The sequence below is a fragment of the Carlito syrichta genome, unplaced genomic scaffold (assembly GCF_000164805.1).
Source record: "Carlito syrichta isolate Samal-C Ts95f unplaced genomic scaffold, Tarsius_syrichta-2.0.1 Scaffold309042, whole genome shotgun sequence".
Classification (NCBI taxonomy): domain Eukaryota; kingdom Metazoa; phylum Chordata; class Mammalia; order Primates; family Tarsiidae; genus Carlito; species Carlito syrichta.
Window position 1 is genome coordinate 323,876 of NW_007253138.1, and position 16,335 is coordinate 340,210.

General features: G+C 42.3%; 1 protein-coding gene across 1 annotated transcript in view; it reads right to left on the reverse strand.

Annotated features, from left to right (window-relative positions):
- Positions 1 to 4,203: 4,203 nt before the first annotated feature.
- The window catches only part of DAB2 (DAB2, clathrin adaptor protein), a 55,738-nt gene continuing 43,606 nt past the window's right edge, over positions 4,204 to 16,335 (reverse strand). Inside the window, exons 11-16 of the mRNA XM_021716866.1 lie at positions 15,595 to 16,248; positions 14,411 to 14,573; positions 8,820 to 9,449; positions 8,306 to 8,415; positions 6,743 to 6,813; positions 4,204 to 4,594 (exon numbers count right to left, since the gene is read on the reverse strand). Coding sequence (XP_021572541.1) covers positions 6,748 to 6,813; positions 8,306 to 8,415; positions 8,820 to 9,449; positions 14,411 to 14,573; positions 15,595 to 16,248 — 1,623 coding nt within the window. The 3' untranslated portion in view covers positions 4,204 to 4,594; positions 6,743 to 6,747. The remainder of the gene's footprint in view (positions 4,595 to 6,742; positions 6,814 to 8,305; positions 8,416 to 8,819; positions 9,450 to 14,410; positions 14,574 to 15,594; positions 16,249 to 16,335) is intronic.

Genomic DNA, 16,335 nt, shown 5'->3' on the forward strand with positions numbered 1-16,335 from the left:
TAGCAGCCTGATCTAAGACACTTACTAATTTTTGCCACCGTGAGACTGTCTGTTACTAGTAGTTGACTCATTCCTAATAGATATGTAGAATGTGAACTGCTTGCTTAAGCACAGGGTCTTTCATCAAAAAATATTTCTCCTGCAGCTTCTACCACTATCACTTCTTACCACTAATGTCCTAAACCAATCTTTCAGGCCAATAAGGAAAGTGGGAGGTAAACGTCCAATCAACCCTTCCATTCCCTCCTCTTTGTTAGTTCCTATGCCTGTCGCTCTGGTCTCAGCTGTCCCAAAACAAAAGGCTCTATGATGGTCAATCTGTATAAGCAGATATACCTCAGACACGCCCTCTACTCAGTTCCAAAGGTCACCCTCTGTCCTTTGGAACAGGGATAATTCCTCTTTCTTACAAGTAAGATAAAATAATATGGTTGAAGTCAACCAAATGGATAGAGGGTTGACAGGAAACTCCACAACCAATATCTCAAGGAAAACATGATCACAAGGAATTTGAGTTGGGCTGCTGTCTTTCATTAATGTGTATAATAATAGCTCCATCGTTGGTCACTGCAGATGACTAGCTTCTTTGCCCCTGAATAACCCACAACGTGGTTTCCCTGGAGACTGGAACTTGTAGGATTTCAGTACGAGGTAGGGGTTTAGTAATGAATTACAGTACACAATTTCAGTGAAGCAAGGGCAAATGAGGGGTTTGACCGCTCATCAGGTGAGATGCCAAATGGCTGGCTCTTGTCCATCAGCATTGCTGTAATTAGGACATGTTAACAGAGCTGCTGCCGGCATACTACCTGTGCTCGTGCACGTTTGGCACATCAACTTAGAACATGGGTTTTTGTTAATTTGGGTAGAAGAGAATTAGTTAAAGACATACCATTGCCAAGCAAGAATGAGATGTTTTATTATTTAGCAATCTTCTCAAATGGCACTAGCTTAAATATTTACCAGGGATTTTGAAGCAGCCAAAGTCTTTTACTAGAAGACTGTATTGAACCTATCCCCTATTCCGGTAACATGGATCAGAGTCCTCACTCCTCAGGTTATTCCAGGGTCAGCCAAACTTCTGAGTTCACTATGTCTCTGTTCTTTCCCATCCTCGATTTCGGCACAGGAAAGACACAGAATTGCCCTCTGTTTGGTTCTCTCTGGACACGATGATCATTTTAATGGCGGAGTCTGAGATCACTGGTTGAAAGGCTCTCTCTGCTACACAGTTTTATAGTAACATACCCATGGAAACCACTCCCTTAAGAGTTGGGGCAGAATATGGTTATTTTAAAGCATGGATGACCCTCTCCATGAGCTGCGACAGGAACAGACCCCACCTCACATGTCTGTGAATGGTATCAGTGGAATGAAGATATTTTGCACCTCACAGATGTAAGATTAGCTTGGGAAAATCTATGCCTCTTCCTTGTACTGTTTTTAAGTGAGAAATTTGGGTGCACGCTGGCTGTTAAAGTTCAGCTTTTAGCTTAAATATATTTGATGCCTGAACAAAAAACTCTTTTCAAGGTAACAGAATTACCACGAAAATCTGAATGTCCAGCACACAAGTGTGAATACCACTGCTGCTAAACAGACTACAGTTGTCCTCGGTATCTGCAGGGGACTGGATCCAGGACCCTATGCAAGTACCAAGATCCTTGGGTGATCAAGTTCCTTATATAAAAAGGTGCAATATTTGCATATAAACTTCACACATCCTCCTATATTATTTAAATATCTCCAGATTACTTATATCTAATCTAATATAAATGCTATGTGAATAGTTGTTATACTATATAGTTTTTATTTTATTTTCCATCTGTGATTGATTGAATCTGTGGATGTGGAATCTGATAGGAGGGCTGACTGTATAAGGAATAAGTCTGCTGGTGCTTTGCAGGGACATATCAGTAAGCACCTCTCTGTGCTTGGCCAACATTAGTTCCTGCAGCAGTGAAATGAATGTCTTGTACATAGGAGCAAGAGTTAATCCCTGGTGAGATCTTACAGATTAAGCCACGTGAAGATAGCACACAGGCTCAACAGGTTAGACACACTGCAGAGCACCTGGATAAGCCAGATAATTTGTGCAACATGTTCTTATCAGCAGCCTTCTCCGGCTCATCTGTGGCTTACTTTCAGTTCTCCTGAAAGCTGCTTTTGTGTGGAGTCTATTTCTTTATATTCCATCTCACTGTTATCAGAAAAAGACCAAATGTTTCAGCTAAGGGGAATGGTAAGGCAATACTACTGAGCCTTCCAAAATAATACACACCAACAGATGACCCCTACTCCCAAGTTTATCTTACTCCTTAGAGAAGTTGGGTTTAACACCAGGACTATAGCCAAGCAAGGCCCACCCTGGGATACTCTGTAACTGCAGGTCTTGAAATGAATGAGAACCTTGAACTTTTATACTAGATGGGAGTGCTTAAAAGTGTCTTAATGTTAAAAATGTCTAATCATCGACCTTTCCACCTCATACAGCAGATCTCCTGAGTGGTCTGAACTAGCCTAGACCAGTCCATACAGTTGTGTCTTGGTGAGGTCAAATACAACTGAATAAAAAACAAGAGGCAGCAAAGAGTAAAAGCTATGAACCAAGAGTGCACCAATGAATGATTTTATAGTGGATGTCAGTTGAAGTTGTCCTGGTGCAGGTCTTATCTACAGGACTCCACTAAACTCCAGGAAGGGAGATATACGGGTCTGAGAGAGGAGAATGAGGCATTGAAAAATACTGGATGCCAATTTACTTATTGTCCTAGTTCACAGATTCTAGTTTCTCTTTATCTTTGTGACAGTAGAAAATGAATTATGACTAACATTTGCTCAACTTAGACCCTAATGTCAACTCAAAGTAGGGGTCAAATGGTAGAATAGACTGATGGTAACACATGAGAGTCTGTCATTCCAGTTTATTGAAACGAGTAAATTTATAGATTTATTTGCATACAGAAAAGTGCACAAGAAATAAGTATGTACAGACAGTTGTGTGACTGATCATGACTTTCAAAAATTCAACTACTTAGAAATAGTTACCTCCAGTTGAGCACATTTGGGTATTTGGACATTTAACATACTATTTCAAGTCTGTGTTTATAATGACTGAGTAGAAAGCCAGACGTTAAATGATGCCATATAGGATCAGCTATTACCATTAAATGTACAACCACAGGATTTTAGCTTAGACTACTTGGGGCTAATCAATAGAGGTTCATGAGGCCACCCTCTTGTTTAGATCCTGGGCAGTCATCCTCTTCTTTCACCTCAAGGGAACATTGTATGTGGTGGATTAACACCCACAAGAACCTGAGCATTAGGGTCAAGAGACAACATTAGAAACCCAACATAAACAAAACAAAACCCATTTTGGCAAGAACAAACTCTTCAGAACTGTGCTTACAATAGGAAGAAAATAATCTGGGAAACTGTCCAAGGTTAGGAGGAGAAAAATACTGCAGACATTAGGTTTTCAATGATAATCCCAAATAATTGCTTTACAGCTTTCCCCTCCCCCATTTATCTTCCTACTATGAGACTGCAGCTTCAAGACAATTTTCCAATGACTTGATAAAGGCCTAGCATGACCCTGATTAAGCACCTGATGTGTTTGGCACAATCACATTTAGCTGTGTTGTTCTTCACAATACAGTCCTTCATTGCTGAGTTGAGTTCAATTTCTCTTCAACTTGAATTGCTCTTCCAGAACTTCAGCTCAAGAGAATGGCCTCCTCTTCCACAGGAAGGATACATGTTGTGCCCATTTGCAAGTTTAGCTACTGGGGCTACCAGTTACTGAGACTGAAGAGAGGCTCCAGGTATGTGAATCATTAGATATTTTTTTGCCCCATGAAAGTCTGTTGCTTGTGAAAGGGAGGAAATGCTATATGAACCTAGGAGCAAAACTGACTGGAAAAAGAATCAGAGGGAAAAGGAGAAGAGAGATAAATATTGCTTTTTCCTTATCTGCAACAGCCAACAGAGATTGGAGAAAGAACAATCTTGGAGACACTGATCTTCAGTAACAGGAGAAGCTATATCTTTAAAAAGGTCCTTAAGTGCATTAGATTATAAAGTATCAAAGGAGACATTTTCTATAAGTGACAATCTGAAGCAAAATTTATTTTAAGAAGACGCCTTGTTCCACTATGATCTTTATGCTCCAAAACAGAACCCTCGAACAACTTTGAACAGTAAGGTTTTGAAAATTTATTCAAAACTTTATGATACGAAGGGCTGTGGGGGCTGTATCTTCCATCCAAAGAGTAGAAGGTAGAGTATTCTAGAAGACTCTAGGGACACAATAGACAAGGGTTCCATAGGGAAACTACTGTACTTCATTTACATTTAAGCTAGAGAGTTCAGGATCTTAATTTACTTAAAGCCATAGATTCAGTTTAGCTTTAACCTAGACAGAAAGTGAAAAGCATTTTACAAGTGAAAGAGGCAACAAAAAAATAACGCAACAGATAATATGTCAAAGCTGGAACAAGGGCAGAGATCAGGACATGTCTGGCTATTAGCTTTGTCCTTGACTACTAAGGCCAACCTTTTTGTTTCTCTGGATTGTCAGCAGACCAAGTTCCTACAGCAGTATGGAGAAGGAAAAAGAAACCTGTGATAAGAATTTTTGAAGTAAATATAAATGTACTGATTATCAGGTCATTATTAAAAATGTAAGTCACAGTATTTCTTAGGGTTGATGTGAGGATTGAACAAGGTAATACATGTAGAACATGTAATACAGTGATAAACACAAATGTTCAATAAGGTTAGCCAGACTGGGAGTGGCGGCTCACACCTGTAATCCCAACACCTTGGGAGGTGGAGGCAAGAGAAAATTCCTGAGCTCAGGGGTTTGAGACCAGCTTCGGCAAGCAAGATGGTGAGACCTTGCCTCTATAATAAATTAAAAATTTAGCTGGGCATGGTTGCTTGCTTCTGCAGTCCCAGCTACTCAGGAGACAGAGGCAGAAGGAGTGCCTGAGCCCAGCAGGTCAAGGCTGTCAGGGCCATGAATGTGCCCCTGCACTCCAGCCTGGGCGACAGAGTGAGACTCTGACTCGAATAATAATTATAATTTATATATATGTATTTTATTATAATTATGTTAGCCGTTTTCTCCCATGATAGTTCTCCCAATCTACTAATTTAGCAGGTTGACCTAAACTATCCTGCCTTCGTAACCTGAAGAAGAAAAGGCTTCCAAAATCTAGTTAATTCAATTTAGTACAAACAATCTGTCTGACTCCTAGTGTAGTTTATTCCTTTCTATGTGTTTGGGTATGCCTCCCCTTGAGTGAAGGGTGAGAATGAGTCTTTGCTGAGACTTCTACCTCTTAAGATCTATTACACTGCTTTATTAGAATCATTAGACTCTTGCTAAAAAAGAAGCTAATCCTCAGTGCCAAAGACTGGGATAGGGCTGGGATAGGGCTCAAGAATTAACATTTTTTAACTTACACAGTTCTCTGAAGCAGAATTTAAGGAAAGGTACCATAAGAAACAGTAATTGTAGAACTGGGGAAGGAGATTAATCCAAATGCATAAAAACTCAATCTTATCATTTAAGATGTGTATCTATTTAAAAACAAATTCAAGATGGGTCAAGTCATAGTACAGTAGTTCTGCTTGGATGAGGCAAGAGTAAGTAAAATGTTTGCAGGTTTTTCATTCTCTCTCTCTCTTTTTTTTTTTTTTTTTGAGTTGGAGTCTTACTCCATTGCCCAGGCTGGAGTGAATGGTATGCTCAAGGCCACCCCAGCATTGACCTGCTGGATTTAAGTGATCCTTCTGCCTCAGCCTCCCAAATAGCTGGAACTACAATGCCCAGCAAATTTAAAAAAAAAATTTATTGTAGAGACGAGGTCTCACCAAGTTGCCCGGGTTGGTCTCGAACCCACAAGCTCAGGCAATCCACTTGCCTCAGCCTCCCAAAATGCTGGGATTACAGGCTGAGCCACCAAGTCCAGCTGGTTTTTTCATTTTTTCTATTGTTCTACCCCTACCAGCTGTGCCCCACCTTCTCTAAAATGGAGATATGCCTCCTTTTCCTTACTAAATTCAGTCTCTTATGATCAGAACAAAGCTGCTGCCACTTGCTGCTGAGAAAGAAAGGGTTATACTGAACCCCCACAGGGTTGCATAGGTGATTATTCTTAAGAACTTATCCAGGATAAAGTCCACTAGACAAAGAAACATCAATTTTCAGATTCATTTTGAATTTTCTATTGCTTATGAGCTATTTATCAGCTGTTAAAACCTCTAAATTTAATACTATTCAGACAATTTCAGAGTGAACTTTGAGATTGCACACAAAGAAATAAATGGCACCAGAGTTGTGATCATCATTATTTTAACTGACTTGTGTGGCAGCTTCAGAAGGTCTTTGGAATTTGAACCTTTGATAGGAAACCAAGTTCTTGCTAGGACGCTTTGCAATCATTTCACTATAAAAGTAAAAGGGCTAGAATGCTGTTATGTGTTATTTTGAGTTTTACTACCACACAGGAATGAAAAATCAAAAACATACGATAAGACAGAAATCCACATCTCCATGGGTACATTACTATTTTTTGATGTGTTTAAGAATTCTATTCTTAAGTGCTCAGCCTAAGTATAGCTTTCCATGTCTGTTCTTCCTAAATTATACATATTTACCCTCTTTCCAATTCTAAAATTTAAATTTCACCCATTATACCCTGTGCCATGTTTAATAGGATCTTTTACTTACAGAAGTTAGGCAAAAGGATTTCCAAAAGGATCCCTATATATATCAGAAGAAACAGGTTGAGGAGAAGCCACCTAAGGAGTTAAAACCATCCAGTCAATAAATATAATTATAGTCATAAGAAAAAAATCTGCAATTAAGACTTCCCAAGTTCCTTTAAAAATTACTTAGGTCACAGGCCAAGCAGACATTTGTATGGGTCTACAATGATTTGTGCCCACCTGCTTGTAGATGATGATGTATAAAATCAAAGTTCAGATTAATCACATTTGCCTTCCCCAAATGGGAAGTATTATTTTTATACACTACAGAACCCCTTGGTGGAAAATTAAGAGCTGAAATATTCAGCAGGGCACAGTGGCTCACACCTGTTATCCCAGCAGTTTGGGAGAGGGAACCAAAAGGATTGCCTGAGCCCTGGGATTTGAGACCAGCCTGGACAACTTGGCAAGACCTTGTCTCTATAATAAATAGATATATATATATTTTTGAGTTGGAGTCTCACTGTCGCCCAGGCTGGAGTGCAGTGACCCCTCCTGGCCACCACGGCCTCGATCTGCTGGGCTCTGGCGATCCTTCCGCCTCAGCCTTCCAAGTAGCTGGAACTACAGGCACGTGCTACCACACCAGCCTAATTTTTTTGATTTATTGTAGAGATGAGGTCTCGCCAAGTTGCCCAGGAGGGTCTCGAACCTGCGGGCTCAGGCAATCCACTCACCTCAGCCTCCCAAAGGCGTGGGATTACAGGCTTAGCCGCCAAGCCTGGGATAAATAATTAAAACAAAAAAAAACATAAGATGGGTGGTGGCATGTGACTGTGGTTCCAGCTACTTGGAAAGCTGAGGTGGAAGGATCGCTTGAGCTCACAGGTTGAGGCTGGGGTAGCTGTGAATATCCCACTGCACTCTGGCCAAAGCAACAGAGTGAGATTCTGACTCCCCTCCCTGCAAAACCAGAGAACAAACAACAAAACTTGAATATTTGAAAGATTTTAAAGATAGTATTTCAGCTAGATTTTCTCCCAAAAATCTTCACGAGTCAGTGAGATACAAAAGGCGTTTTCTATGTGATATTATTTTTCAAATTCAGAAGATAGGTGTTCCTATAAAAATAATCTTTCCCCAGTTTAAATGAATTATATACTGTGAAAGTTCTCAATGATAAATCCTAATCAAACATGCTTTACCATCAGAAAGTTATTATAAACGCATGGTAAACTCAGGAGGCGGCAGCTGTATGCGGCCTGTACATTCATTCATTCATTCATTTATTCGAGTTGGAGTCTTACTCCGTTGCCCAGGCTGGACGGCAGTGGCCCACTCATGGCTACCCCAGCGTTGTCCCGCTGGGCTCCGGCGATCTTTCCGCCTCAGCCTTCCAAGTAGGCAGAACTGCAGGCTCGCGCTACCACACCCGGCTCATTTTTATTTTTTTTTTAATAGTGGAGACGAGGTCTCGCCAAGTTGCCCAGGCTGGTCTCAAAGCTGTGGCCTCAGGCAATCCACTCGCCTCAGCTTCCCAAAGTGCTGGGATTACAGGCTGTACTTTCTAACAGCTGATACTTACAGAAGTTTGCGATGAACTGAAAGAATCTTTAGAGAAAGGGTTCTCAAACGCATTGTCAGCAGATTTGGTAACTGGCAGGGCACCTTGTCTGGGAGCTGGCTTTGGTGGTTCTAGAAAACAAAGAATCCAAGCAATAAGTAGACAAACTTTTCTCAAATATGGGCCAATCCTCTAGTCAACTTTTTGACATTTAGTTCCATGCTTTGAAAATTTACATCAGTGGAACAAAATTCCCAGTCAAATAAATACTAGGACTCCCAATAATTACTACAGCAAGCTTACCCCTTCTCAGGAGAGAAAGCCATGCATGTTTATCTGAAGTGGAAGAGATTCAGGATGTCTTCATTTAAGGCCATGGAATATGGGTGCGAGCCACCACCCATCCCATTTCAAGAGCTCTTGGCAGCCCTTTTAAGAACTGTCACTAGAGGGCAGCATTGGGTCAGTCCTTAGAAATGGGCCATGACAATGGAATTATTTGTTGGTACAGCAGGCAAAGTGGTGAGTAGCTTACCATTGATCTTGTTCAATAGTTGGTTAGCATCAAAGTCATCATGGTCTGCGTTCTCCTGAGGAATGCCAACTTTGCTGTTGAAATAACTGGAGAAGGCACTTGAGGTCCCAGCGGGAGTCTGCTCTCCCTTCCGTGCAGGGACAGCAGGAGGCTGCCGCAGTTGGAAGTCCTTAAACATTTCTTTCACTTCCTTGACTTCTTTATCCCCAAGCGGGTCTAAGGCTGTGAAGGCATCACTGGAGATGTCCTTGGCAGGGCCGATTCTGGGAGGTGGCTGAGGAGGAGCGGCCAGGAGAGAAGAGAGCATGGAAGGGGGCTGAGTGGACATGGCAGGAGCTGGAAAAATATTGCTCTGAAAAGGATTTCCCAAAGGGCTCGTTGCTGACCAAGCATTGGGTGCCACAGATGCAGGAGGACCCCAAACGGCAGGCGCTGGAGGGGTAGTGGAGGCTGCAAAAGATGAAGGCTGGTTCCAAGCTGGAACAGCTGGGCTTGTACCAAAAACAACAGGCTGACCAAAACCTGAAGGTTGACCCCCCATCATGGCTCCTGGAACCACTGAAGACTGGTTGAAGACCAAGGAGGCTGTGCTCCATGGTGCTGCCTGAGGGAGTGTGGCTGGTACAGCACCTGACCGGAGAGAAAGAAAGTACCCATGAGGAGATAGTCTTGGAGAGTATTCTTGAATTTCAGAAACCACAACTCTGGGGTGGGAGGGGGAGGGGTGAGGGAAGCATTTAAAAACATCTACATGGCAAACACCTCCATCCAGCCCTGCCCACATGGGAAGGATAAAAGCTCTGAGAGATTAAATCACTGTAAAGATTCATGAGCATACTGTACAGCAAGCATGCAAATGTTGGTCACATTTTAGAGCCCATTTCCTTCCTTCCTTCCCTCCCTCCTTCCTTCCCTCCTTCCTTCCTTTCTTCCTTCTTTCTTTCTTTTTGAGTAGGAGTCTCACTCTGTTGCCCAGGCTGGAGTGCAGTGGCATGCACATGGCCACCAAAGCCTTGACCTGCTGGGCTCAGGTGATCCTTCCATCTCAGCCTTCCAAGTAGCTGGAACCACAAGCATGCGCCACCACACCCAGCTAATTTTTTGATTTATTGTAAAGATGAGGTCTTGCCAAGTTGCCCAGGCTGGTCTCAAACCCCTGGATTTAGGCAATCCTCTCGCCTCTGCCTCCCAAAGTATGGAGATTACAGGCATGAGCCACCGCCTGGCTTGGAGTCCATTTTCTTTCTATCACGTCTTTTTAACATTCCTCATTAGAAGTATAATGCAGTCTGTAAGTACTTAGTCATGAAAAGTTGATCTTAGTTAAGGAAAATTGAGCCTTTATCATACAGACATTAGTCGTCTGATGTGTCTGATATATCTTAAACAACTAGTACAGTGCTGGTCAATAACAGGAACTTATTTGTCGAATGAATACATTTACAAATACAAGTCACGCTGATTATGAAGTAGTTAATTAAGATAATCCCATTGGGCTTTCTGAGTCATGGATTTGGTCTTTTCATTCGGCAGCTGGCTCATTTCTGGAGTCTTATGGAAACCAGGGGTCGCACATGTGCATACGGCCTCAACATGCTTGCATCCTGAAGAAACCAGTTCAAAGTTTCCTCACTTTTGAATGCTGCCAAGGTTGACACAGCTATATAAAGGGAAGATAAAGTTTGGCTGATGCCAAGATAGTTTTAGACTTTTATATATAAAAATGGAAGAAAGGCTGTTATCCTGGGAGGGCTGTTTCAAATAAAAGTGCTTCCTGCCATGTGTCATTCACTAAACCTTGCCAGAAGTTAGAAAAGAGTATTTAAAAGAGAAAGGGAGGAAAAGAGGACAATAGGAAACAAAAATCTCCCAAGGTAGTTAATGGCCTGTGTCAGAGCATCTGATTTTGTGCTGAATGAGGGCTCCATCTCCTGCAGCTCTGCCGTGTTCAGCATGAATTAGTTAAAACGCCAGAACCCAGTCTCTCCAATGATTGCCCTCTTCTTGAAAGGCTCATTGCCTGCATCTTGTTCTAATACTGAGGGCATTTTTCTTCCCTCCCTCTTCCCAAATGTATTAACGATTCAGTTAAACTGTCACCACTAACAACAACAACAAAACACAAAACCTATTTCAGCCTCACATTGTTGAGAGATGCTCTACTCTTGAAATCTACTTGCTTTGAGACTTAGAGTTCAGCATTTTTTTTTTTTTTTTTTTGAGTTGGAGTCTCACTCTGTTGCCCAGGCTGAGTGCAGTGGCACGCTCATGACTACCGCTGGCCACTGCTGGGCTCAGGCGATCCTTCCGCCTCAGCCTTCCAAGTAGCTGGAACCTTAGGCATGCATCACCGCGCCTGGCTAATTTTTTTATTTATTGTAGAGACGACGTCTTGCCAAGTTGCTCAGGCTGGTCTCGAAATCTTGGGCTCAGGCAATCCTCTCACCTTTGTCTCCTAAAACTCTGGGATTACAAGCATGAACCACCACACCCAGTTAAGTTCAGCATTCTTTAGTTATGAAAGTTTTCTAATCCAACTAAGAAAAGGCCTTCAAACTTGATTAGGAATGTTTTTGTTTCCAGAGTGAGAAATACCTTGCTTTGACAATGGTATTTAGGGCTGATGGAGCATGACATTCTGTCTTAGATCTTAGTATGGGATATTGGTTCTCCTTGACTCCACCCTTTAATCATGGACACTGACCATCTGGCCATGAATACATATAGGGTACTCACATACTCACAGAGAGTAGTGGGGTTCAGAAAAGGCTATTTTACTGTCAACATGCTTATTTTGGAGGTGAGAAAATTGCGTACAAGAACATTAATTAAAATTAGGAAGTTAACAGTCTGTGACATTAGAGAGTCAGGCACACTGGCTCTAAATCCAGAAAATCCAGCACCTTATCTGCCCATTCTGCCTCCTTGGCAGCAAGGCACAGGACTCTTTTTATTTTAAAATAGTATGTAAATTCAAATACTTATTTCACTAACACAGAAATTAGACTTCATTTGCACTAAAGAATATACTCCTTTCATAATAAATCAAGGGTAAATTTCTCTCAGATTCTATAATACAGGCTCTAAAAGTGAATTTAGTTTGAACAAAGTTATTGCAAGCATTTTAAAACAAATCTATTTAAGTTTTATTAACAGACGATGGATTACTCACTAATGATGTCTACCAGTTGGAGAGAGACCTTCTGGTAGAATTTTATCATTTTTCATGATGGACTACTTGTCTTTCCTTAGGAAAATACATAGTTTTGGTCATAGATCGTATTAGTGAAAGTGGTGTTTGCAAAAGAGAAAAATATATTTGCCAGGAATTCAAGGCTCTCTCAGTCTATACTTATGCAATTCTTCACTCCCACCCACTAGATTCCACACATTGTATTTCAAGACATTTAAGGCATACCTGGAGAAAGTAGAGGACAGAGGGAAAAAAAGGAGCATGAGTATAAAACATCAATTTTATTGCCTTCTGAAGCTAGATTAAAATACAGGGTAGCAAGTAGAAGCTGAGGGCTCAGCCTCCTACAATACCCTCTCCCCACCCCCACCTCCCCAGTTCTCCAGGGGAGACAGTCCCCCAGCTGGGTCTAGCGGAAGCCAGACCTACAACCTTCCATGGTTTGGCTGAGGATTGCTGCTAGTGGACAGGGACTATACTGTAGGGCTCAGTTTGAGTCCCATATCCAAACTTGGAAGAATCATCAGTATTCTGCAGTTGTATACCCCAAGGCCTCCACAGGGGCACCTCGCCAAAAAGCTTCACTTCGTCTGAATAAATAAACAGTTATAGGGTCCAGCTGTATTTTCAGGCTGACTTGTTAAATATTGGCTGTAAAAATTCTTCAGGGCATTGATATTAGATCCAAAGCCCTGTGATGTGATCTAGTTGCAGACATTGCATTGCAAGTTCTCTGCTCTTCTGCAAGGGTAAGGCACCAACCAGCTCAACTTGGGGGTGCAGGAAAGAAAGTGATGCAGAAAGGAAGATGCCTCCAGGAGACAAAGAGTTTGGGGAGAGTCTCTTGATGGTATAAATCGAGATGAGCAAAGACCTGGGACAAGCTAGCTTCTCACATCCACATGGATTTCAGTCACTCAGCAGTTAGGTAACGATCCCCCTGGCCATCCTACTCCAGATTTGATTCTTGTAAAAGAATCAAAATATTTTCCTTTGAAGGAAAACAGCAGAGAGAGAGAGAGAGAGAGAGAGAGAGAGAGAGAGAGAGAGAGAGAATTAGGATCCTAATGATTGACTGTAGGAGGCAGAGAAAGCCAAGATCCCTGATCAAATTTTACCAAAGGGGAGGAGAGTCCTTCTTTATCTATAGTCTTCTACCTCCCAAGTCAGAGTCTATTTGGAGTTTGTAGAGATGCCAAGAAGCAATAAAATAAAGAGAGTCCCCAGCAGGATAGCAAAGACTATTGTCAGAGTTTCTGAAAATGTACCATGAGTCTGAAAAGAAGTGGAGGCTGTGGAAGAATAGCAGAGCCAGTCCTCAGATAAGTGGCCTTCCCATCATCCTCACACAGAGTGGTTAGTGGCTCACACGAGTTAATGGCTGTTTATGAATAAGAGTACCAATACATCCTAGATATCTTATAAAATTCCGTCTCTTGCCTAGTCTCTGTGCTTTTCTTTTTTTTTGAGTTGGAGTCTCACTCTGTCGCCCTGACTGGAGTGCAGTGGCCACTCCCAGCCACCGCAGCCTCGCCTGCTGGGCACTGGCGATCCTTCCGCTGCAGACTTCCAAGTAGCTGGAACTACAGGCGCGCACTACCATGCCCGGTTGATTTTTGATTTATTGTAGAGATGAGGTCTCGCCAAGTTGCCCAGGAGGGTCTCGAACCCGCAGGCTCAGGCAATCCATTCACCTCAGCCTCCCAAGGTGCGGGATTACAGGCTGAGCCACTGAGCCTGGCTGTGTGCTTTTCAACTTTGGCTTTCTAGGACTTATGTTCTAGCTCTAGCATGACAGTCAAGCTGGCCAAAATATTGGCAGGGAGCTGCTAAGGCTGAAGTATTCAGAGACTGATCAGCATGTACGCCTGCCCCACCATTACCCTATGCCTAGGAACAGAGCTGGGCCCAGGACCTAGCACGTTCACATTACGACTTATACTTTTTCATATGTATCCCTTCCAAGAGGGATATGAATGTTGATAGAACATAGACCTTTGACCTATTATGGCAAATAACATGAAAGACATGCATGTTACTACATATGATGGAAGAGGCTCTCTCATCTCAACCCCCTTTTGCCACTGAAGGTGGTGTGAGTTTCAGAATCCCTTACAACCGTCTTCCAGGATACCATTCCCACTTGGTTCAGGTAAGTGCAATACTGAAAACAGATTGCTTGCATCGCCAGCTCAAGAAACCAAATTTCAGTTCAAGTCAAGAGTATCAAATGGGAGTAGGCTTGTACAGGAGTAACAGAGGGAGAGGAGCTCCCTAGGCTGCTCAGATCTTATGCCTGTGGAACCTTCTATGGATACAAAGTGCCTTTCTCTTATACATAGTCACTTTATAAGAGAAAACAACAGAGCCATACCTAACTCTATCTCTAGGTACCTACCTAGACCCACAAGAGGCCCCACTGGGGCAGAAGTACTTGTTTTGAAGAGATCCAGAGGGTTTGTCTGTAGGGTTGCAGATTGTCCTGTGGGTGACGTCTGGCCTGGAGGTTCTGAGATGGGAGGAGCAAAGATGTCTGATGCAAGCAAGTCACTGGCTGGAGACTGACAGGACAGGGAGGGAGGGAGAAGAGTTAGTTACTCAATAACAGTGAAATACAGCTTCAGTCTGTCTTCTACTCTTTACCCCAAATTTGAGAGCCATAACAAGGAACACTTTTTTCCTATTACTGACAAACTACTACTACTACTACTACTACTACTACTACTACTACTACTAAAAAGATCAAAAGAAGAGGGGGAAAAAAGGACAAGATTCCTACAATGGAAAGACTGTTGGGTCTTAGTGACTGATACAACCTAGAGCTCGCAAATTATAATGTGCTTATTTATACATTTGTACTGGTCTGGTCTCTTTATCAGCTGAAAGCTTGAAGCCAGGGAGAAAAAAGTGGGAAACTATAAATAAGTATGCTAAATATTTTTGATCATTTCATTGTATTTAAATCAGCCTATCTATATCTCTATCTATAGAGAAAACACAGTCTTAAGTCATTAGACAAGCCTGCATATGCCTATGAGAGCTTTTAAAAGAAACTGCATTTTAAGATGCTTTAGAATGAAGCTGGTCATAGTAGGGGTAATAGTAAACACATAAATTTCTTCTAAGACAATGGGTTATTCAGTCAGCATTTAAAAGAGACAAGCTCGAGAATCTTACACTACCACCTCGGACAGTGCAGTACAGTGTAAGGCGTGTGTTAGTGTGGGGAAAGTCCAAAGGGAATCACAAGAACTCTTACCCTCCCATCCCAGAACACGACGATCAAACTTACCAGAGGCACAGAAGCATAGCAGCATTAAAAATGGAAAAACTTGTGTTTAGTTTGATCGTAAGTGACAAGACATGCAAACGGAAAGCAGGGTGTGACAAACACTGCTGAGAAGCTTTAAAAGGTGGCGATTAGAGGAAAGTATTCCTGGAGAACCGATGTGCCTTATCCCACCTTCTATATCACAGCCACACAGGAAACTACGAGAACAGCAGGAAAGAGAGCTCGCATCACACCACCCTTTGGTACCGAGCATGCACTCTGCTAATGGATATGTGGAGAAGACAATTCACCTTAGCAGTCCTTCTGCCTCTTCCTGGTTTGGTACTTTGTGGAGGTGGGATAATGGCTATGGAGTCATGTGATGAGGACTGGACAGAGCTTTCCAAGTCCTGCTTTACGCCATTCGGTACGGACAGTCCTTTGGGAGGGCTTCCCACAAAAGGGTTCGGGGAGGATTTGACATGGAAGCCGTTCTGTTCTCTTTCAGATACCCCATTTTGAGTTCTCACTGCTGGCTGGGTTTGCGAACTGGAAAAGGGCCACGGGCCTGCCTGGGCTTCCTGTTTGCCAGTCCGGTTAGAGATCTGGTCAAATTGCTGACCAAAGTAATCAACATCACCATTCAGGGGCCCATTACTCAGTGGAGTAGACAAGCTACTCAAATTCTCTTTCTTCTGATCTGGAGATTTGAGAGAATCAAACGAAGAGGGTGTCGATTGGTCTGGCTGTGCGAAAGGATCATCACGGAAAGGATCAGGATTAGGGGTGGGAAAGAAGTTGAGATTGGCAGAAAAGGCATTTTCAGGCAAGAAGGATGCCTGAGGCTTTGGTCGAGGAAGAGAGCAGGAGGTGATGCCATTTGTTAAGAATGGATTTTCTCTTAAAGAATTCTGATTGGTGTCGATTTCAGAGTTTAGATCCACTAACAGGATATCTTTGCTTTCCTATCACATTTGGAAAGAAAAAAAAAAAAAAAGAAAGTGTTAGTCAATGCTGTGACTCCAAATGAGAAAACTATATAAGATGACCAG